Source organism: Leptosomus discolor, chromosome 11, assembly GCF_034619465.1.
Source record: "Leptosomus discolor isolate bLepDis1 chromosome 11, bLepDis1.hap2, whole genome shotgun sequence".
NCBI lineage: Eukaryota > Metazoa > Chordata > Aves > Leptosomiformes > Leptosomidae > Leptosomus > Leptosomus discolor.
This window is the reverse complement of record NC_141401.1, coordinates 3605523-3627791: the sequence shown is the minus strand read 5'-3', so window position 1 is coordinate 3627791 and position 22269 is coordinate 3605523. Positions and strand designations below refer to the sequence as shown.

General features: G+C 42.5%; 1 protein-coding gene across 3 annotated transcripts; it reads left to right on the top strand.

Moving 5' to 3' along the window:
• The first annotated feature begins 163 nt into the window (after window positions 1–163).
• CLPX (caseinolytic mitochondrial matrix peptidase chaperone subunit X) lies at window positions 164–22149 on the top strand. 3 transcript variants are annotated; one of them, XM_086471453.1, is made up of 14 exons: window positions 164–233; window positions 4351–4511; window positions 6014–6131; window positions 11002–11156; window positions 11973–12132; window positions 13327–13368; window positions 14512–14688; window positions 15548–15712; window positions 16047–16135; window positions 16695–16859; window positions 17855–18154; window positions 18665–18757; window positions 19012–19118; window positions 20239–22149. In XM_086471453.1, the coding sequence occupies exons 1-14, from the start codon at window positions 164–166 to the stop codon at window positions 20327–20329; spliced, it is 1893 nt and encodes a 630-aa protein (XP_086327579.1). In that variant the 3' UTR covers window positions 20330–22149. The 3 variants fall into 3 exon arrangements, with proteins under 3 accessions (XP_086327579.1, XP_086327580.1, XP_086327581.1); XM_086471455.1 differs by lacking the exon at window positions 164–233 and adding an exon at window positions 2368–2402; XM_086471454.1 differs by lacking the exon at window positions 13327–13368.
• Window positions 22150–22269: the final 120 nt, after the last annotated feature.

The window sequence follows — 22269 nt, the reverse complement described above, 5'->3', positions numbered from 1 at the left end:
GCGGTAGTCCGCCGGGTGTGCGCGGTGACGCGACAGCAGCGCGCTGCCGTCACAGAGGCGGGGGACAGGGGGGTGTTTACGGGGCGGGTGGGGCGCGCAGCACCGCCGCCAGCGAGGCCTAGTCGGCGGCGGGGGGGGAGCGGGCCGGGCCCGCGGCCGCACCATGTCCGCCTGCCACAGCTGTGCCGCCGCCGCCCGCCTCCTGGGCTCCACGCTGCCCTCGGCGCGGAGAGGTAACCGCCGTCCTCCCCCCGCCGCGGCCCGGCCTGACGCTGCTCCCCGGCGGGGCTGGGCCCTCCGTCCCGGGGCCCTCCCGGGCCCCTTCCGCTCCCCGCCGCCTTCCTGAGGGGAAGCCCCGTTCCTTCCGGCTGCCACCGCGCCTCTCCAGCCCGCCGCTGCCGGGGGAGGTCTCGGGGTCACCCCCGGAGCGGTGTCAGCGGGGAGCAGCCGCTCCCTGGGGCCGGGGGACGAGCCCGCCCGCGGCCCGGCGCCCAGCGGCAGCCGGCCGGGGGAGTTCCGTGCTGTAGCGCTGCGATAAGGCCTTCGGTTGGGCAACGGGTGGCTGCTTCGGCCTTTTTTTTTTTTTCTTTTTTCTTTCTATTAATCTTTTGCTGCTGTCACCCTGGGTGGTGTGAGGGGACGGCCGGTGGCGCGTCAGGATTAAGGGCAGTATTACATGGTGTGAAGTTCTGGAAAATTAGCCCGCGTCGAAATACCGTTTGGGAAATGTGATGCGAGAATAGACTTTATTGCAACGGGAGCGATTTTCAGCAGCAGTCATCCAGTGTGCGTTGCCTTGCAGTGCTAGTAAGTGAGCTTCATTAGCCGACTGATTAAAAGCCTACCTTTTTTCCAGCCTAAATTTGAAATATTTCCTATAAAGCTTAGGGTTCCCTTAGCAAAAGGTAGTTTTTTCTCGCTTGGTAGAAGGGTGAGACTGTGCAAACCACTTACTGGAAGTTGAAGTGGAGGGAGGCTGTTACTTTTTTACTACTTTTGTCCTTTTCAGGCTGTTCTTGTGGGTAGCCAGAGCTGACGTACCATGTGTTGCTTTTAGTGAAAGGCAGCCACCCCCAAATTGCGCTGAGAATCTACTGCCACCACATTTGCAACGGGGTTTGGAACGGTCGTACCCTCAGCAATAGCCTGACAAGTCTGAGATGATTCGTTACCTTCATGAGGCAATTTAACTCGTTGCAGTTGACTTTGCATTTACATCTCTGACGTCACCTGTGCTGAAAGGCTTAAACCAGTACTTTCAACTCTAGCCTGTCTGGCATCCTCTAAGCCCACTGGAACTGTAAACTGTAAAGCAAGTAACATTCTGAATTAATTGCAGGATTATCTTTTTTAAAATTTGTCTTTTTTGTCAGAACTAAGATTTGGACACGTTAAATAACAAATGAGACTACAATACCGATACACAGTGATTATTTATGCACCAGCTTTCCATGGAAATTCTTAAAAAAAAATGTTATGTTCGTGCCTTTTTGTTGTCTTCTGCCATGGACTCTATTTGCTCTTGCTGGTTGGTACAGACCTGAGAGTGTTCAGAGTGCATGGATCAGGTAGTGTGGCACAAAGAGGAGGCTTCTCTTTTGTCACAGTCTCCCTGTCCCTTCCTTGGGCAATAGTTTCTTCGAAGATACTTGAAGCTTGGCCCAAAAGTTAGTATTTCTTTGCTGAAGTATCAATTAAAGGTTAATAAGGTGTAAAGGAGCCTCTCATTATTTCTTAAGACACTAACCTGAACACCCTGGGTAGGTGCCATTGCTGCCACCAACATCCTTATATTAGGGATGTGTCCTTTAAATAAACTGTTTGAAAAAACCCACCCAAGCCCTGACTGCCAGTGGCGTGTGTGAGCAAATACTGCTGTGCTAGCCAGCTGCTGTGTATTTGAACATTTATCAGGATCAGGATCATTCAGTGGAAGTGGCCTGGCGTTGGGCTGGAATGCTGATTTCTCCCCAAAAACTGCCTCTGAGATTACTTAGGCAAGAAAGTAGTTGCAGTAACTTTCTTACTGCTTCGTTCTTTGGTTGTACAGTGATATTTTGTCAAAAAATGTCGCTCAGACCTCGTGATGAGTGCAGGGACAAGGCTTTTTGTGTTTAGCCACAAGCTGGTGTAGCAGTAATAGTGATTATTTTTTTTCCTTTCCCCCTTGGTTTAGCCTATCTACACCCTTTAGAGTTCAGCACGTGTAGCAGGCTGAGTTTGACGTTCCCAAAAGGCTGACCAGCTGAGGCTTTTGTGAGAGTGAATGTAACGGCAACAAAAGCGTTACAGCGTGGGTATGATGCTGCTGGCCAGCCTGGATCTGCTGCCAGTGTCCTGTCGGCTGCTGGGGGTGAAGCCCCACAGCTGCGGCGTTTCTCATCGCTAGATGGGCACAGTCGGTAACGTGGCACTTCCCAGCTCAGCACCTGACGCAGTTTGTAGTTTCATAATTCATCCAACACAGTTTTTGGTGCATTTTCTATGTCACGGGGATGCTCAATTAAAATCAGTGATTTTTAATCCACAGTGCAGTGCTTAGTGGTTAAAAAGTTTGAGTTTCTGTGTTAGTGCTTCTTCCTTTCTCCACAGCCCAAATCTCCCCGTGTGGCAGGAAAGTTGTGTGACGTCGGGTTTTGTTGGGGGGGGGGGGGGGGGTGTGTATGTTGTTTTTTTGTTTTCTTAGGGGTCTTTTCTCACTTCCCTTTAGAAGTGGTAAAAGAAATCTCAGTAGAGGAGCCATCTATGAGGAATAAGCCCCCGAGACAGGGAATTAATGCAGAACAGCTCTTGCATTGTAAACGCTCACCACAGCTTATTCTCTGCTGACAAGTGCGCTTGGCGCACGTAGCCTTCAGAGTTCGCTGCAGATTCCATTGAGAGAACACAACTGCTCGTGAAGTGAGCCAGTATTTTGAAGTTTACTGTGGTATTTTCATAGTTTATCCTACGTAATCTAAAGTGGCTTGCTGTGCTGCAGTGGCATACAGCAGGGGAATTTAAAATTGGTCATTATTCCTCCCTCACGTTTACAGAGAGAAGTAAGGCGATTACAGATTTTGAAAAGATTACATTTTTAGTCATGTTAAAAATAACTGCAAATCATCTTCAGGTTCAGGAATCTTGAGCAGCATATGAGTTAATAAACCAACTTCAGATCTCGTTTGACGCTGTCTTCTTGGCTGTGACTTTGCAGCAGCCTGTGAGACTCTTCCTGGTAAATTTAGGCTAGTCCATAATGCTTTTCTTCTTTATTTTTCTGGTTTGCGGTCATAGTAGCAAGGTGAATTTTCTTATATGTCCTCTTTCAGCTAAGATTTCAGCTCTTAGTTGTCATTGTTACCCCTTTCTGAGCAAGTGAACTGTACTCCTCTTGCTGTTTGTACTGTTTTTATTCTCTTCTAAAAGAGTTTTTTGAGTTTCTATAGGATTCTCTCATCTCTCTAACAGTAAAACCATGTATTATCGGCAAGGTTTTAATTGTTGTTGCTGTATAGCTCTTCTGTTGGTAAGTCACAGAGCTCTTGTCAAAACCAGAGAGCAACTGTGAAATTTGCCACTTTAAATGAGAGAGATACGAGATAAGGATTCCAGGCTCTTGTCCATGTTGCGAGATGTTGAAACCACAAGCACGGCATATGTTGATTCGCATCATACCTAGTCATGAAATGTCACCCTACCCGCTGCTGCAAGAGGAGGAAAAGGCAGTTTAGGTTCTCAGTAGGGGTTTTTCTGGTTGGCAAGGAGCGATTTGAGCCAAGTTCAGATTGCCCTGAATTTACTTGTGCTGGTCTGTCAGCACGTGCCAAATCTGACACTGCCTTCCAGTTTTCCTCAGAACAGCTGCTTGCGTCAAGTGGTACCTCAAATTCCTAGTAACTGGGTTTTAGTAGAGTTCACAAGGGAAAGACAAATCCAGACGTGCAGCCCGCGAGTCTGAGACACTTCTTGGGTAATTTTTGCATCATAAGGAGATGCTTCAAAGGTCTCTCCTTTATTTCAGGGGTTGAATTATTTCACAATAAGTGCTGGGTGTTGATTGTATTTGTCAGTCTGAGAATTAGTTTCATAGCTGGGATGTTCCCCATTTCATGACACAATGGGACTTTCAGTTGTCTGGAATTACTTTGGCATCATGTTTGAACGATCCAGGCAGCTTTTAATAAGATGGACATTAAGGTGGTGAAGAGAATTTGGTTTGCATAACTGAAATTAGGGTGTTCAGAGTTGAGTTCTGTAGCTGAAACCTTTGAGCTCCATTTAATGTAAATAAATTCTGTGGTTTGGTGGCATTGGGATTAGAACTAGGGTATTTTTAATGTTTCACTTATGTGTTTTCATTTTTTTTAGGTATTACTTGTGGTCGTACACGCATCCCTGTTTTAGGAAAACTTCGGACTTTTGAAAGTGGTTCCCTAAGACGGATTCCTCTTAGAAACTTCTCAGAAACACCGGCGTATTTTGCTTCAAAGGATTGTGCGAGCAAGGATGGTTCTGGAGATGGAAGCAAGGTAATCTCCACGCTTTAGGTGTTTCAATGGTTTATATAAAATGTTTCTTAAATGTTTTTAGTAGACTTTTTTCCTTACTTAAAATTGATATCTTCTTGAAATTATTGCTCACTCTAGACATTACTGATCTTTCAAATTGCTACAAATGACAGCGAAGAAAAAATAAATTGTATTGTGAATTTGTTTTATAAACACCCTGTAAAGCTCTTCCCAGTTTTACAGTGGTTTTTGCCTAGTGTAAAGGGACACGTGAAAACCTTGTAGAACGTTATAAATCCACAACAGATTTCAGGATCTTGGGAAGGGGTAGTGGTCAGAACTATTCTCCTTCAAAAGCCTGCTACTCCCGAGTAGGCTTTTGAAAGTAAGTACATTTTAAATTGTTTTTGTGTTCAGCGCTGATTTGGTAGTTGTATGAAGCAAGACAAGTTTGAGAGGAGACTGGCTTTATTCTTGTCAGTAAATTGTAATCTATTTTCATCCTAGTCTTTCTCCATAATTATAGTTAATAAGCAGCTGCTTCAGATAAATGATTACCTGAGAATAAAACTGCTCTTTAGTCAGCAAATAAGATTTTGAGAGTTCACAGGCAATAGCTTTGCCTTGGTACAGCATGTTGTGACATCTGAGGAGCTGTCCAGATGACACAGGGGTGTTCTGAAGGTTCAGATTAAATGTTATAAAAGAATAAAGATGAAAGATAAAAAACTTTTAATAGTCTTTTTTTTTTTTTTCTTGAAGAGGGTTGTGAGGAGAAATGAGTAGACAAGCAAGGTTTAAAAAAATGGGGAACTGCCTTAGAAAAGGGAAGAGAGATCTTTGCTGTTTCCTAAAATCTAATAGCTTTTATTAATCAAAGTACGGAGGCATAGAATGGATATAAATTTAAGAAATGTTAACCTTGAGCACCACTAAGCAGGGTAACGTGGAGAAATTCGAGTAGGTCTCTGTCAGGGAGCTCTGCCTTAGAAGTAAAAAAATAAAATATTTCCAAGCAATTTCTGAGGTGCTTGTTTTATAGACCATCTCTGCCCTACAGCCCTCTGCCAGCGTAGCTACATCTGTCAAGGACGTGAGAAGAGTTGTGGCTTCAGGAACCCTTAGACTCAACACAGTTGCGATAATGAAATTACTCTCTCTATAAGTATGATTTGTTTTCTTCTTCGGGGTTAGAATAAATTACCTTGAAATGTCCTGTTAAAACGTTGGTGACACTTGAGCTTGTTACCGTTCTAGTGCCAGTCAAGCTGTTCTAAGGTAGATACGGGATGCCCCTGCCACGGGCATCCAAAACGGGCAGCCCCGGGAAACGCAGGTGCGTGTGCGCTTCAAAAGGTTTATATCCCGTTGTTCTACGTTGCCTTTAAAGAAGTCCTGACAGCCGCTATTTTGTCATTCAGCTATTGCAATAGTCACCTTACTGGATGCTGTAAACACGCTGCTAAGTGCCTCATGTAACAGCTCCATTGTTTGGGGCTAATTGTCTGGAAATCTTTTTTTAGAAGTCTGTCGGTGAGGGAGGTGGTAAAAAGTCAGGCTCTGGAAGCTCTGGGAAAGGAGGAAACCAGCTGCGCTGCCCGAAGTGTGGTGACTTGTGCACGCACGTGGAGACCTTTGTGTGTAAGTTTTAATTAATACTTTCTTTATTAAATAGGCACGGACGTGTTTGTGAGCTAACCTAGTCCTGATAGCTAAGTTTTGGCTTACCTAATTATGCGACATCAAAAATTTTGTTATGCTTAGTTTGGCCACGCTGGTGTAAGCATGTGTTGTCTCTGTGGTTACATGTGATGGGTGGTGGAGCAGAATACGGTAGTGGAATCCAGACTGCAGCTGTCAATATGCGGGTTTAAAGTAGTTTGTTATGTTTTATGCAGTGGAAGAGGTGCTCACATAAACAGTACCGTTTTAACTACTTTCTGTCCGTTATATAAATACATACCTGCATGTATGTATGTTTGTAATGTCTGTCCTTTGTTTACTAAATAACAAAACTTTAATCTTGCCTGTGCTGTAACCAAGGTGCTTATCCAGCAGAGGAATGAGTGTATGACAGGTGGCTTACTGGAATGGTCTTCTATGGCAAAGTCAGATCCATAATACGTTCCAAATTGGAGGCTGGAAAGCCCAAACAGAAGATCCAAAATGCATCAGATGCCTGGTGTCCAGCAGCAATAGCTACTTTTTTTTTTGAAATACAGTCCAAATTAGTGCTAGTTATGCTTCAGCTTCTGTCAGACTTGAAGATGGTTCTCCTTATTTCAGTGCTAATGAGACCAGCCTAGAAAATAGCTGTCAGAAGGCAAATACCTGTTGTTAGTTGGTGGGGCTCGAGGAGGAAGTACCAAGTCATAATCAGACTTGTGCACTAAGAAGCTTAAGGCGAGGTCAGCATAAACTTGTTCAACAGTTGTTAATATCGCAGTTGGTGAAAATAATGAGCAAATGTGCAATTATTGGCTGCCAATTGTATAAAATACTATTGAGTAATCTTTTTTTGTTTGTTTGAAACTGTAGGCAACGAGGTTTTCAGACGAGTCTGGCACTAGTTGATGGAACTAGAAATACAATCCTGTGCGGTGTTCAGTGTGTTGGCCTGTCCCTGGACTAGGTGTGGTTGAAAACAGTGGAAGGATTTTTAACCTCGTTTACCTTCTTATCAGATGATTCATGAGTAGATGGAGACATTTTGAAACTCTTTCTCTTCACTGATGTGTTTGTTCCTCTTGTTACTGGAGTTTGTGCTTTTATCTGGCAATACCATTCAAGCGTTGCCCCAGAGCGGAACAATCACTGTGTAGCCCTGGAAAGCAGCGATATGATCCAGTGTATTGTCAGTGGCACTAGGAATCTTTAAGCATGCTTGAAACCTTTCTTGAGAGGAGGATTCATTCATTCTGACATTATGGGAGAAAACATCTGGTATATGCAAGCTCAAATTCACGAGAGGTGATGCTGCACTTGAATTGCAGTGTCGGAATGGCCCAGGTGCTGTGAACAGCTTGGGACTGGAAAAAAACCACTTTGTACTTGTAAAAACAGTGCTGCAGCTGGTCAGAAGTTTGGAAGTCAAACTGTGAGGAATTCTGCTAGTGAATAATTGAATGTATCTGCTTTTCTCATCCTTGCTGTTCTACTCTGAGGCTTTAGGATTTTACAGCCTTTAAATGAAGTCTGTTACTAGTTCAAACGAAGCACGGTCTCACCAGATGACAGAGCAGAGCAGCTTTTTTATTCATCTCGAGAACAGCAATGGTCAGTTTTGTATTAATTGGCAACTTAAAGTTAAACCAAAGACTGTAATTGCTCTTAATTTCTCAGAAATTCCTGTGAGTCACGGTCAGGTTTTCTCTGGACCTGTGTCTTTCTGGTTTACTCTGTTCATTTGAGCATGCTGCTTCCCAGCCAGACTGTAGAATATCAAGTAGCTGGAAAACAGAAGAGCTAAGCTCTAATTATCTTAAAAATTATTTTTAAAAAGAAAACAAAAACCAATAAGAAAAAATGTCCCATTCTGCCCAAAATGAATGAGTTTCAGGTTGTATTAAACATGCTGTAACTTGATTTTTCAGATAAGCCTTTGAAGTTGCTTGGTCAGGAAAAATGATGAATTTGCTCAATTCTGGTTTGAATTATTGAACTGGAGAGCCTTAAGTAAACATCTGACACCAAAGGAAAATATGCAGTTAGCGTTTGTTTCAGTTTTTACATATTCGGTTTTTCAATCATTTTGAGAGAAGCAGGGAAACAAAATGCTGAATAAAAGCCACCTTTATTAGTAAATTAATTGCCGTTGAGTGGCGGTGTGACAGGCTGGTTGTCCAGTGGAGTTTGTTTTTCACGGGGCTTCGCTTTATATCTTGCACAAGGATTTGCTCAGCAATGATTGTCCAGTAATTCACAGTAAAGGAAGAATATGACGCAAACCCAAAGGAATTTTGCTTTGACACGCTTTCTCAGCAGTTCCTGTATTGTTTGGGGTCGTGAGAGTCTGTAAGAAGAGTTTTGTGATCACTGAAAGAAGATGTGAGCCTCTGATGTAGAGTGAAATCCAATAGCTGTAAAGCCGATTGACATAAGAAGCCTTATCTAGGTGGTGCTTTTACTGTCTCCACCTGATGCTGTCGGGTTAGCTCCCATCCTCCAAAGTTCCCCGCTCCTGGACACACTTAATAGGCAAGAAGCTTCCCTGCTCTCTTCTTCCTGATGTCTTTTTACCTTACAGCAGTTCAATAGTAGCCCATTATCTCACCCCTACAAGTGTTTTTAAGACTAATCCTCGGATTGTTTTGGCTTCCCGGATGCACTGTAAAAACCTGGCCTTTCTCGTTGGCCAAGTCACCTCGGACAGACTTTGGAAATGGCTTTGCCAGCGCAGCCGCTGTGGTAATGTCCAAATGAAAACCAGCGCTTGACTTGCGCTTGTACCACGCTGTAAATATTTGCGGAGATTGTAGTGACGGTGAGGTAACTTGACATGAGCTCAGCTCTTTGCTGTGCTTTTCTGCCTCTGCTAAAAGAACGTAGGAAAACACGCCGGTATTTAAGAATGGCAGAGCTGTTTGCAGGTTTTGGGGAGACAGCAGTACTTGGTTTCCTTGCATTTCAGAGTAAACTTGTGTTTTGTCCTGTTAAAACTGGTACTTTTTTCCAGATTGCTGTGTAGAGGATAAAACCAGCCGGTTTCACAGCTGTGTTTTGATAACCCAGTCCCCTCCCCAGGGCCCACACACATCAAAGTTTCTCTGTAACCACGGACCCTGTTGGTCTTGCTGAAAATTGGGAGGATCTCTAATAACCTTCCTCTGTGCTGCTTGGAGTAATTGATACAAGTGTACTCTGTACAATAATTTGTTTGTGAATGATGTTTTAAAGATGCACACTAGCGTTCTTATAGCCTGCTTTTTATTTTCTGTTTTTGTAACCGTTCCTGTGGATCTGTAAAGGGGGCAAGTATTCTCGTGGCTATTCCCTCCTAATAAAGCTGACTGTTAGCATTGCATGAGGAAGGACAATAGCCTCATGGCACCGTAGTCATGAAGAATGTGAGAGGTGTTTTGAGTAACCATTGGGAGAAAGTTTGGGGGTTTTCCCCTACAATATTGTTGCGAAACAATAGTTAGGTAAGAGGGGTGCGTGCGAGTCGTTCTCCATTGCATTCCCATCAGACAGATAACAGGGATCTGGAAGGTTCCCAACTGTTACACAGATTTTATTTGGACTAGAGTTAATAAAGCTGTGATGGTTACGGTATTACGTGCTACATTCTTAAAACAATCTGCTGGTCTGTCTTACCCACTCGTAAGGTGTGTTGGATATTAAAAAACCCACCCACTCCTCTTCTGCTGATGCCAGCTCTATGGGAGGCAGCAACAAGTTGTAAATAAGCAGCTTGTTTGTTACTAGAGGCTGTTGTTAAACCAGCTGGTACTACAGCATTCAAGCCCTTTTCTGAAAACCTTCTATGAATTCAGAAGTTTTGACATTGAAGTTTTTCATGTAGTTTTGCTACATTTACTTTGCTTTTAATACGTTTACTAATATATTTACTTTTTGCACATGATTTGCATTTAATAGCACAGTAATATGGTCAGAAAAGTTCCATTTTGAATTACAAATCTGTTCTTCTCTACTGTTTTCAATTATTTCAACTTTGCTTTTCCAAAAAAAAAAAAAAAAAAACCAAAAAGTAGTGCGAGTTCTAGTTTGCAGGCTTTTGAAACCAGCCTTTGCAGATAACATGATTCCTTGAGACATGGTTCACAAAGTCAGCGACAGGAGGGTTTGGCTTTTGGAGTTTGAAAGAAATTTGTTCTACTCCTGACAGTAAAAGTAAATAAGCAAAAAATATCGCGAAACATCAAAGTCTTGATCATCTGTTTCATACCACAGCCGCCCCTTGGTGGGATGAGCCCTTTGCGTGACCCCGCTGTGTTCACTGTCCTGGTGACTCGAGCATGCCCCATCGTGCTCCACAGCCAGTGGGATGCAGAGACTGGGAGCTGCCACAGCTGTCCTTTCCTGAGCCTGCTGCCTGCTGTCTTTGGGATCCTAGATGGCTCCCCTGCGCTTTAGAGCAGCCTGTCCCTGACCACCGGGGGTTGTTCTGCCTGCTGGTTTGAGAGTTAGGAACAATTCCTGCATGATTAGAAGCCCTCATTAATTTTGCATCGCTCTGAGATGCAAAGTTTCTTCTCCTGAGTGTAGTGCTACCGAGTAAGTACAAAATAGATTTTTGCTTTTTCATCCCTTGTTTTGGTTGCTGCCTTGTGGTGTGACTTTTGGGGCAAGTTGTGTTCCCTCTTGTCCAATTTCATAGTCCAATAATTGCTTTTAAAGCTTCTACGGTGAGCGAAGGGGAGGTGTTGGGTGAGCACAGAGGTGGCTGGGCTGCCTTACAGATGCTTGTCCTGTGTGTGACGAGCTCAGGCAGATGAATGAGTGCTGTCTAAGCGATTCCTCTTACCATTTTGTTCTACTTTTTCTGCAGCTTCCACTCGTTTTGTGAAGTGTGAAAAGTGCCACCATTTTTTTGTCGTGCTGTCAGAGGCAGATACAAAAAAGAGCATCATTAAAGAGCCCGAGTCGGCAGCAGAAGCTGTGAAACTGGCATTCCAGCAGAAGCCACCACCTCCACCGAAAAAGGTATGGTTCTTAACTTCACCCCGGTGTTCCCTGGTATTACAGCATGGTGAGATGCTTTACTTCATCTGCACCAGGTGTGTCATGGTCTGCTGTGACAGAGCAACAAACGAGAAAGACGATTAGCTTGAGATTAAACCTTTGAGAGCGAGGTGACCCAGCAGGGCGCTGATAAAGGGAGCGCGTAGATCCAATAAAAGCAGTTGGGCTTGTCTTCCTCTGGCTCTGTCTTGTGCCTGAAGTCCAGCGCCTTCATGTTCTCCTCGCAACCCTGAGCCTAACCTCAGCCCTCACCAGCTGTAGTATCTTTTATTTCCTGCTGTGCCCTCGTATTCCGCACCCCTGTGTTAGCAGCTGCTTCCTGTAGTTGCTGAACCTTTTGTTTGGCCTCTCTGTGGGTGAGCACCGCGGCTGATCGGCCTCTGGTGATGACCCATCCTAAGCTGTTTGGTTTCCCTCTCCCGAATAGTGAGGGAGCTTGTTGTGTTTCTCAGTGCCTAGTGGACTGTTACGAACTCTGAAGCTGTGTGTGGCTCCTGGATAGACCTCTTGTAAGGCGTTAAATAGTCTTGAAATTTCTCTTCCTCTGACAAATTCGTGTGAAAATGACAATGGGTTTAAATATCAATAGGGGAGAACTGTTAAGTAAGTTAAGTAAACTTATCAACAGGAATGTATTTTGTATTTTAGACGTTTGGTTCTGTTTCATCAGGTCTGTAATGGTTGGTTTAGACCAAAGTCCATCTTTGGCACAATATGCTATTTTTTCTTGCTGCAAGGTGATTTAGAAGTGTTACTAAAATTGAGTTATTTTTTCAGATTTATAACTACCTCGACAAATACGTTGTTGGTCAGTGTTTTGCCAAGAAGGTGCTTTCAGTTGCTGTGTACAATCATTACAAGAGAATCTACAATAATATCCCAGCTAACCTGAGGCAGCAAGCAGAAGTTGAAAAGCAGACTTCTTTAACACCCAGAGGTTTGTATGATGTTTGGTATTTTTTTTTCTGATCAAATAACTTACCATTTTGGGGCTGTAACGTAAGAAACCTGAGAAAGGTTTTACTTCAACACTACATGTTCTGTAATTGGAATGAGCTAAAAGAATTTCTTTTAAATTTAATTTTCACCGTGTGTAAACTGCCGTGATTTATTTAAAAGTAATCCAGAAGGTTTATGATGCCGTGGGTATTGCCTTCCCTATTACATGGTTAGCATTTTTTACTGATGCATGTTATTAGGTATTTTCCTTTAATTTATATGAGCCTCCTAAACTTTTCTTTCTAATCTCATTTACTGCTTAATGGTAAATCTGCTGCTTAATCTGCAAGGAACAATGCAGATCGTGAAGACAGTGTTTTGCTCAGTGAGTTGGATGAATAGCTAGCGTTCTAACCTCACTTGCTGCTCTTGGCAGCATCTCTTGGTCACCGTAATATTGCTCCATACCTAGGAGGTGTAGATGGAGTTACTCTTGGCAGTACTTTTGCTACTGAGTAAGTGTGTAGCTATGTTGATCTAATGTATTTTTAGAAGCAGGATTAAGTTACTGTCTCTGATTCAAAGTGTACCTTGATTTATTTTTTTTAAGGTGTTTTGTTCTGCCTTGCAATAAATAGGCTGCTAAGCAAGCAGAATCTTCTTTGTTTTTTGATTTTATGTAAAGAAATATTTTAACTGAAGGGGGCACATGAATAGCACTGTTCTGGTAGCGACAGGAGAGCAGCTGTGCACCCGGCAGGGGGAAGCTTCTGACCCTCCACAGGAAGATGAAATGGTGCATCCCCAGAGGGGCTTGGCAGTGAACATTTATAAAGTACTTTGAAATATGTGAAATCTTACACTGTAACACTGGGATGTAAATGTGAGCGTTCAAGGAAGCCTTTTCAAACCAAAGTTGTGTTACAGCGTTTTTCCCCTGCTATAAATGGCTTTAAAATGAGGATCTAATCAGAGGTGATAGACTGTTACAGGTTTAAGTAGTAGAAAGCTTGCTGTCATTTGAAGAGCGTGGGTTAATTTTGACAGCAATAAAACTAATTCGTGTGGGGATTTCTTGTTAGAAATACACTCATACACAGCGAAGAGACGTATTCAGAAGAGGGCAAGAGGTGGAGAATTTATAAGCTTTTGTAAACTTATTTTTTATTACTGTTTTCATCCTCTCTCTTAGAATTAGAAATCAGAAGACGGGAGGATGAGTACAGATTTACAAGTAAGTGAACTCTCTCCTCGTGTCCTCCTCTGCAATATCTGCTCTTTTGATGTCAAGATAGAGTAGTCTTTAGTGACTGCTGGTTTGAAATGCTGGGTAAAATCCCATCTGCTTTTCTTCTGTGAGTAAATTTAATTGGTGGCATTGAGCGTGTTCTTAACAGAGGTGACTAGGATCTGACTCTATCTAATTCTGGGTGGAAAGCAAGTAAAAAGCAAGTAAAATTTAAAGATACCTTGTATGAAGTTGGTTAAATAATTACCTGTCCTTAGGGTTGCCCTCAATAGAACAAGTGGAATTTGAGGTTTATTTTTAATTTAGAACGGAGGTCTGATCGTATTAACAATGCCACACAAGACAGGATGGGAGGGAGGTAGATAGACGGGCAGGTAGGCAACTGTTTTCTGCAGGGTGTTTGTGCTGGTAAAAGGCAGTGTCACCTTGAACCTCACAGTGGCTCTCTTAATCTGAGCGAGGTCAGGCATGTTTGTTTTCAGTTCACTGCAACTCTCACTGGCTCTTGAACTTCTTCAATTTATGATCCCAGTTACACCCCTTCAAACCAGTTTTCTTAATCTTCAGTATTCTACCCTGAAAATCAATTGCAACTGTAGTGCTCTGAAAAAAGAGCATCCAACTCCACCTCCGTATCCATGTGTAAAGACAAAACCTGTTACAACTCATCTAAGACAAGTTTTTAAGCCTTGAGAGCGGACCTGTGCGTTGCTTTTGTCATTTTTACAGTATACCAGTTCTTGTACTTTTTTGTCATAGAGATCAACAGTTTGGGATTATTTCCTCTCATGTGTTAAAAATAAAAACTTACAGTTAAAATGGGTCAATTTGTAAGGACTGAAGGTTTATTTTGTTTTTAACATAGAGGAATGCTTTTAGATAATCCACTGTGCCATTGGAAATTCATTTCATATATGCAAAAAAACCATTGCTTGTGCAAAAATCTGATTGGAATTCATGTTTTTGTAATAATTGTGCCATATTTCTGTTGCAGTCCTATCTGTAACTTCTGTTCAGAAAGAGTTACAGGTTTGCGGAGCAAAACAGAGGAGTCAAGCTTGTATTGTGTATTTAAGGTAGTGGCAGACCTTGCCAGTGCTCACACAGTGCTGCTGTTGTTCCCTTCAGAGCTACTGCAGATTGCTGGAATCAGTCCACACGGTAATGCTTTGGGAGCATCAATGCAGCAACAAATGAACCAGCAGATACCTCAGGAAAAACGGGGAGGAGAAGTGTTAGATTCACCCAATGACGACATAAAACTTGAAAAAAGTAATATTTTGCTGCTTGGACCAACTGGATCAGGTATGCAGCTGCACGTTTTTATGGGTGTCAGATTTTTGCTCGAATTGATAGAGCAATTTTTTTCCTCCTTTGTGATTATTCCAGTTTGGCGTATAGAAAGCTAAACTGTGAATTCCAACCCGGGGTTTTGTGCTTTTGTGCCATGGTAACAAGCTGAGCCAAATGGCCTTGAAAAGGAGGTCTGGTCATGTGCCTGGGTTTGTTTGGTTTTCTTTTTTTAATGCCTATATTATTTAGTAACCGATTAAAAGGTGGAAGTTTCGCTAAGCAGAAATAAGACACATTTAAAGTTTCTCTGCTTTAGATGGCAAGTTGAGATGCTGTGGTTAGTGTTGTTTCACCTGTGGGACAGGTCAGTTATGGGGAGGGGGTTAAAAAAGAAATTATATTTGTGTGTTCCTAAGAAGTGGGAGTGTTTGTGCTGAAGTGATAAGCATTTTGCAGACTATTTGGGAGAACATTCACCGAGTAATATTTTAATTTGATTTCTCCCCAACTTCAAAGCAGGAGCACCCTGAACGTCTGCAAAGCACTACTGATTTATTTAATTTTTAATCTAGGCAAGGATATGTATTTTGGTTTTTATATTGTGTGGCATTTGATTTGTGATACTGCATGCCTTTCAAGCTGCCTCAAATGTGTAGTCTTGGTCTTAGTTCTGAAATACAGCTTGCCAGCTTAAAAACCATGGCTCGGGAAAACTAGCTCCCTTGGAAAATATTCCAGTATGACTATATGAACATGCTGGCATCATTCAAAATGTCTAACGACAGTAACAGTGATCTGATGGTAAATATTTGGTATTGTGTGCTCTAAAGGGATGTATGGAAGTTACAGCATAGGGGTTTTATTTTATCAGGTAAAACCTTGCTGGCTCAGACTCTAGCTAAATGCCTAGATGTACCTTTTGCCATCTGTGACTGTACTACCTTGACTCAAGCTGGCTATGTGGGTGAAGACATTGAATCTGTCATTGCAAAACTCCTGCAAGATGCCAACTACAACGTAGAAAAAGCTCAGCAAGGTAGGCTTTTACAGTGTGTTTCCCCAAGTTCGTTCATAGACTCTGTTCATCTTGCCTAAGTGCTCTAAACTTTGAGACCACCACATCTTGCTGTTGCACGTACCTGAATTTTAACACTTTAAATCAGAACTAATAAACCTGAAAAGAGCTCTAAGCCTATCTTGTAGTTTTTATTCTTGTCCATTGTTGGACAAAATTGCCTTCGCTTCTGCCATCTACAGAGTGGAAGCAGAACAGACTGCTGCTGTCTTCAGTTATGTTCTTTTCTGTGTGTAAGTTCTTACTTCTCTTAAAAGATCGAGTCTTCCTTAAATCCCTTTTTCTGTAACTTCAGGGATTGTTTTTCTGGATGAAGTAGATAAGATCGGCAGCGTTCCCGGTATTCATCAGTTACGGGATGTCGGAGGAGAAGGTGTTCAGCAAGTGAGTACTTCTGTGGAGTGATTTTCCTTCATAAGCGAACAGCCCATCAGGTCTAGGGATCTTCCTGTCACATGCCAGATAGCGCAGGAGTGTGTAGAGTCGTGATTCTTCAGTTCCTTAATTATTAACCTTTGAAACCTTCATCTTTCTTCTTTACTTTCTTCATTCCAAAAAAAAAAAAAGCCTCAAAAGCAACTCGAGGCCGCTTCATAGGAGCGTTTTGATTGAAACACACCTTTGCAGCGCTCGGCAAGTTGCATAATGTAGGCAAGAACAGGTAACACTTTCCACTTTGACAGAACTCTTCAAGCAACTCATTACTCAGGGCAGCTCATAATGTGCGTGGGAGTCCCCTCAAAGGAAGATTTTTGCCTCTCCTTGAGTAGGATTGTCTCGTATGGGAAAACTTGATTTCTTTAGGCACTTACTGTTACTATGAAGGCATAGGGGATGGAAAACGTGTAATTGCATCTGTGAAAGTAAGCACAGCATGGTGTGCTGCCTTGTATGATGCTACACAGTGGAATTTTATATTGCTTATTTCTTCTTTCCTTCTTAGGGCTTGTTAAAATTACTGGAAGGCACAATAGTAAACGTTCCAGAAAAGAATTCTCGTAAACTACGTGGAGAAACGGTGCAGGTTGACACAACAAACATCCTCTTTGTGGCCTCTGGGGCTTTTAATGGTCTTGACAGAATTATCAGCAGGAGGAAAAATGAGAAAGTGAGTGCATCGGGCTGTATCTGAATTGAAAAATGATTATGTTGGCTGCTGTTCACAGCTCCTAAAGGTCTGGCTGTATTTGTAAACCTACTAAGTTTGTTTGTAGAGCGGTGGTTTTCTGTCTGTTATCTGGGAATCTGAGGTCAAGCCTAAGAAAGGGAGCAAAGAACAAGCCTGTTGGTAGTAGGCTGAAGTAGCTCGCAGCGGTCTGCTTCCACAGAGAAATTTTTAGCATATGCAAATAGGCAAAAAAACCCAGAAGAGGGGGGAAAAAAAAGGTTGAAAGCTGTTGGTAGAGAACTTGCTGTCCATACTGAAGTGGTAAACTTTTTCCATTATTGTGATGCCCTGTGTTTCTTAAAAACAGAATATGTGAAACAGTTGTAGCAATTATAACAATTTTGGTTGCGGTGCACCGAGTCTGAAACTGAGGAAAAGCTCTTTTTTTTTTTTCTTACTGACACCCAGAGGTTTACTGTTGGTACTCGGGTAGTTCAAGCCAATGGTGCTAAAAGCTGTCATCACCTTAAAATACCCAGTCATGCAGTTTACTGTTTGATGTGTTACTGGCTGGGGACAGGGTTCTTCAGACACAATGTGCACCCTTCTAACGGGGGAGTGACCAAAATCCCAATTACTGTTTATAACTCACGTAGCTTTTCATGCAAGCGTTCTTGTGTGGATGTGCTTCACGTCTGAAGAGCCCTTTTTAGTGTCACTGGAATTTGTAAACCTACCAGGACATGTTACTAACTGTATTTTAAGAAAAACTTACTTTTATTCATTCAGATGTGTTGATAACTTACTGAGGGACTTAAATGTTGTAAGAAATTGATTGTGTGCAAGACGTCCAATTTTGCTGTAAGTAATTTCTTGAACTGATATGTAATGACATAAGTGGTCACTCCAGATTTTTTTTTTTATGCACCTGGAACGTGATTCAGTTACATAAAGAAAACCATTACAGCTCTAAGTGTAACATGTTTGTTGTGCAGTATCTAGGGTTTGGGACTCCATCCAATCTGGGAAAAGGCAGAAGGGCTGCAGCAGCAGCTGACCTTGCGAATATAAGCGGCGAGTCGGATCCACATGAAGATATTGAAGAAAAGGATCGCTTGCTGCGGCATGTGGAAGCCAGAGATCTCATCGAGTTTGGCATGATTCCTGAGTTTGTGGGACGTTTGCCTGTCGTGGTTCCTCTGCACAGCCTCGATGAGAAAACCCTTGTCCGGATTCTTACTGAGCCACGGAATGCTGTGGTTCCTCAATACCAGGCGCTGTTCAGCATGGATAAGGTTTGAATTCTTGTTTGATGGCTCTTTGATATTCCTGTTTATAAATACAGCGTAGAAGCGACCTAAAATACCAGTTGGAATCACTTCTTCCCTCACAAGTGCACCTCCCCGCTCTGAAAAAAAGTAAGCTAATTCGTTAAACCCTGCCTGGTTTAGATTGGGTAACTGTCCTTGTGGGGCAAGTAACCTGGGAGTAGCTGAGCTTCTCTTAGTGTTACTGTTCAGATGAACATCCATGACCTTGTCTAATGGGCATCAAGAGTCGTGCTGTGTACTGTAGAGGTACTTGTAGTAGTTGTAGGTGAAGGGCCGTACTCAGCACTGGTGATGTTAGTCCTGAGTATAAAGTGTAGGTGAGGCTTGACGTGTGCGGGTTGAACGCCAAACGTTCTGAGGGGTAACCAGTAAATCGCCCCTGTTTGGTATTTTCAGTAACACGCTGTTGCACTCAGCCCGCTGTTGAGTTATAAATGAAATAATCAACTAAACTTACCCTTTTTCTCTACGTAGTGTGAATTAAATGTAACCGAAGATGCATTGAAGGCTATAGCCAGACTGGCCCTGGACAGAAAAACTGGTGCAAGAGGCCTTCGCTCTATAATGGTGAGTAAATGAAGTCTCCAGTTAAATAAAGAAGCTGCCTGCGTTCGTGGGTGTGGCCCTAATCACGACAATTTTCAGTCAAAACCTCACTTAATTCTGGGCCTTATGTGGCTACGCTAAGTCTCTTTCTAAAATTGTGGGTATTCAGAGTTCTTCCAAGAAAACTAGCTCTGGAAATCACTTGCTAACCATTTTGTTACGTACAAGAGGGCATACAGGAATATTTTTTTTTTTCTCCCTTTGTTTTCTTGTAGGAAAAGCTGTTGCTGGAGCCCATGTTTGAAGTGCCCAATTCTGACATTGTATGCGTGGAAGTTGACAAAGATGTTGTAGAAGGCAAAAAAGAGCCGGGATACATTAGGTAAAACCACAGTGGAAGTGTCAGAACAGAGGAGTAGTACAGCTAGACGGGTGTTCTGATGTTTGCTGTAGGAACGAGCGTACAAACGCCCAGCCATGCACACAACCCGGAAAGGATCCAGTGCTCTGGGTGCTGAATCGGTGTCTGTTCTGTCCTAGAGACTTTGGGGCTGTACTGCTCTAGTTTTTAAATAGAAATTTAAAAATAAACTTATGTATGAAGTTACTTTAAGCCTTTTGTGTGTGTGTGTGTATACCTGTAGAAACAGAAGTCAGTTATAAGTATCATAAGTTAACAGTAAAAATCTGGCGTTGAATTGTCACTGTGCTGCCGTTTCTGAAACAGAACCTTTTTCCTTCCTCCTTGTATTTTGTTCCACTGAGGTGGTTTGTTTTATGCAATCTCCAGGCTGATGCAGTGTTCTCAGCTGCTCTTGCAGCAGTGGAGAGCCACCAAGGCACACTTATTGGTTGCTGGACCCTTGTTAAAATAATCAATTTAATGCTGTGAAGGTTGTGTTATGGTAATGATGCAGTGGAACGCTGAAATCCCTGGACAAATCTGGATTTGAAAAAAAAAAAAAAATCTTAGTTTTAGTGAACAAAGGATGGAATTGAGAGGGAATGGGTCAGGTTAAAAACACAGGTCTGAAATCTAGCAATCTGGCTTCGTTTCTGCCCCTGAACAATTTTTTGAGTGACTTTCCCCACTGAGGTACGTACTTTATATTCCTCTGTGTCTGTGCCGAAGCCTGGCTCGGCACACCTAGTGTCTCAAAGGGCAGGTTGGAGCGGAAAGTGGCACACTTACCCTCGTGGCTGTTTTCCGTGGCTTTGTGACGCACCAGCATTCGTGTTTGCTGGAAATACTGAATTTACTGGTTAACTCAAACGACTTTACTGAATTCAGTAGCCTTTTGGCTGTTCAGTGAGGAGACTGCATGCTTGTAAGTCTGCACAGCACCACTTTCCGACCAGGAGGTCGTTCAGGCGGTGGCTGCTTGTCAGGACGTTTGTCACCGGGGCGCTTTGCAGGTGGCGTGTTTACCAGGAGCTGTGGAAACTGTCTCCGTTCTTTTCCTCAATTTCTCAAGTGTCTGATCAGTTCGTTTTAATTATAGGGCTCCCACTAAAGATTCGTCTGAAGAAGAATACGACTCTGGCGTGGAGGAGGAAGGCTGGCCTCGACAAGCAGACGCGGCAAACCATTAAATACTGTCGAACGCTCACCCGCATAAAGCGCACGTGGTTCTTTCCTTACGATTGCCTCTGGCTTCAGCGCGATCCTAAAGGCGTCGGATCTCTCTCGGCTATGATACGTGATGAGGAACTTTTATTAGCTAAATCAGATCGTGTATTTTATTGCAACATCACATTGATTTATTGGATGGACATTGTGTGGACTGGGACGGCATAATGTTCAGAGATGAATTGTACATGACACTTGTTCAATTAAAATGTATAGCAAATACAGCAGCACCCGGATTGCTCGTTGTAGGAACTAAACCAGCGATGCAGGTGCTGCCAGTAGTTAGATTTTACTATAATATTACTCTACAAATGGGAAATCAAGATTAACAATTAGTAGAGGGGGAATAAACTGTTAGCTCCTCGTACGACTCACAGGGGGTTACATTCAGGTCAGTGTTAGATTTCCGCTGGTGTTTGAAGCCCTTGGTGGGTGCTGGAGTGACTTGTTACATGGGTGGGGGAGGAAGCCCTTGCCACGGGGTTTTGGAAAAATTGGGACACGCTTTATGACACTGCTGGGAGATTTTGCTGAAATGTGACACTAGTTTGTTACGGTAATTCGAATGCAATATCAAATAATACCCTTTCCTTCACCTCTCCGTTAGGAGTAAGTTTGGGTCACCTTGAATACTGTCAAAGAAGGTGAAGTCAGTCCTTTGCTCATTTTTCCCAGAGGGGTAAACAAGATTTCCAGGAAGTGGTAAGCCATCTGAATTTGGACGAGAAGTCGATATAAATTTTTAAATATTAATGTTCTAATATAGTACATTTTGTTTAACGTATTGGAACTATCATGCATCAATTTTTTGGTGCCAGGTATTTGCCCGACCTATCTTATAATGTTAAGAGATGAGAGAAGTAACTGTATCATATTTTTGATGTAATCAGTAGTGATTGTTCACACGACAGCGCTTTTTAAGTTATGTGCTCAAGTGCTGGTACTGCATCTTGTGGTTTTGTCTTTGATTTTTAGTCTCACAGCAAAGCAATCCTCCCTCTTCTGTTCTACACCCAAATTAATTAAATCCTTTAGGAAAGTCCTTGTAAAAAAAAAACCACCAAACAAACCAAAACAACCCAACACTAAAGGACCGATATGTCTTTGATTTGTTTCAGGAATTAAAATTGTTGCTTACACCTTTTTGTCCTTGGGTGACACGTGGACTTAAGTTTTACTGACTCTTTTTTTCCTAAAATTTTAATTCACGCTATTAAAATAAAACTTTCATCGTTCTTTTCAGTCTAGTGGATGTTTTAGGGCAGGAAGGGATATACTGCAGATGTGTTGACCCTGTTTTTGTTGTTAATTTGTCCTGTAAATTTTATGTGATACGTGTGTTCTTACCTAGAAGCAGTGTGACATGCAGCTGTAGCCTGATGCCACAGATACTTCCCTTTAGATTTCAGGTTTTTTCGGGTTAAATGACCCATTAATGGTTCGGAAAAAGCTGCGTTCAGAGTTGAGGATGTTTCTAGGAGAAGCTTGGTCCCCTCGACGTGGGAATCTGTGGTGAACTATCTGTGACTGCATCCTCCTTTTCCTTTTTGTAGAGTGAAAGAAAAAAATAATATAACCGCTTTTACTTCCGACTCCTTTATTTCAAATCCTTTTTTAAACGGATGGAGAAAACCAACATTTTAGGCGAAACCGTTCAACAACTTAGTTTTGAAAGTTGTTTGGAATTCTGTAACCGAGAACTGTTTTTAAGGACACAAAATGCCGTGTAACTACAGTTTGTACTTCACCTCTGGCGTTTCAATAAAACAAAGCGAATATTCAAGCAGCGGCCAGTTGTCATCCCTGACGTCCTCCCCCTGCAGTTTTCAACTTTAGGGGTAGTGGGAGCTTTTTTTTTTTTTTTCTTCTATATTTTTTTTTAGGTGGAGCTGCAGGAGGGAGG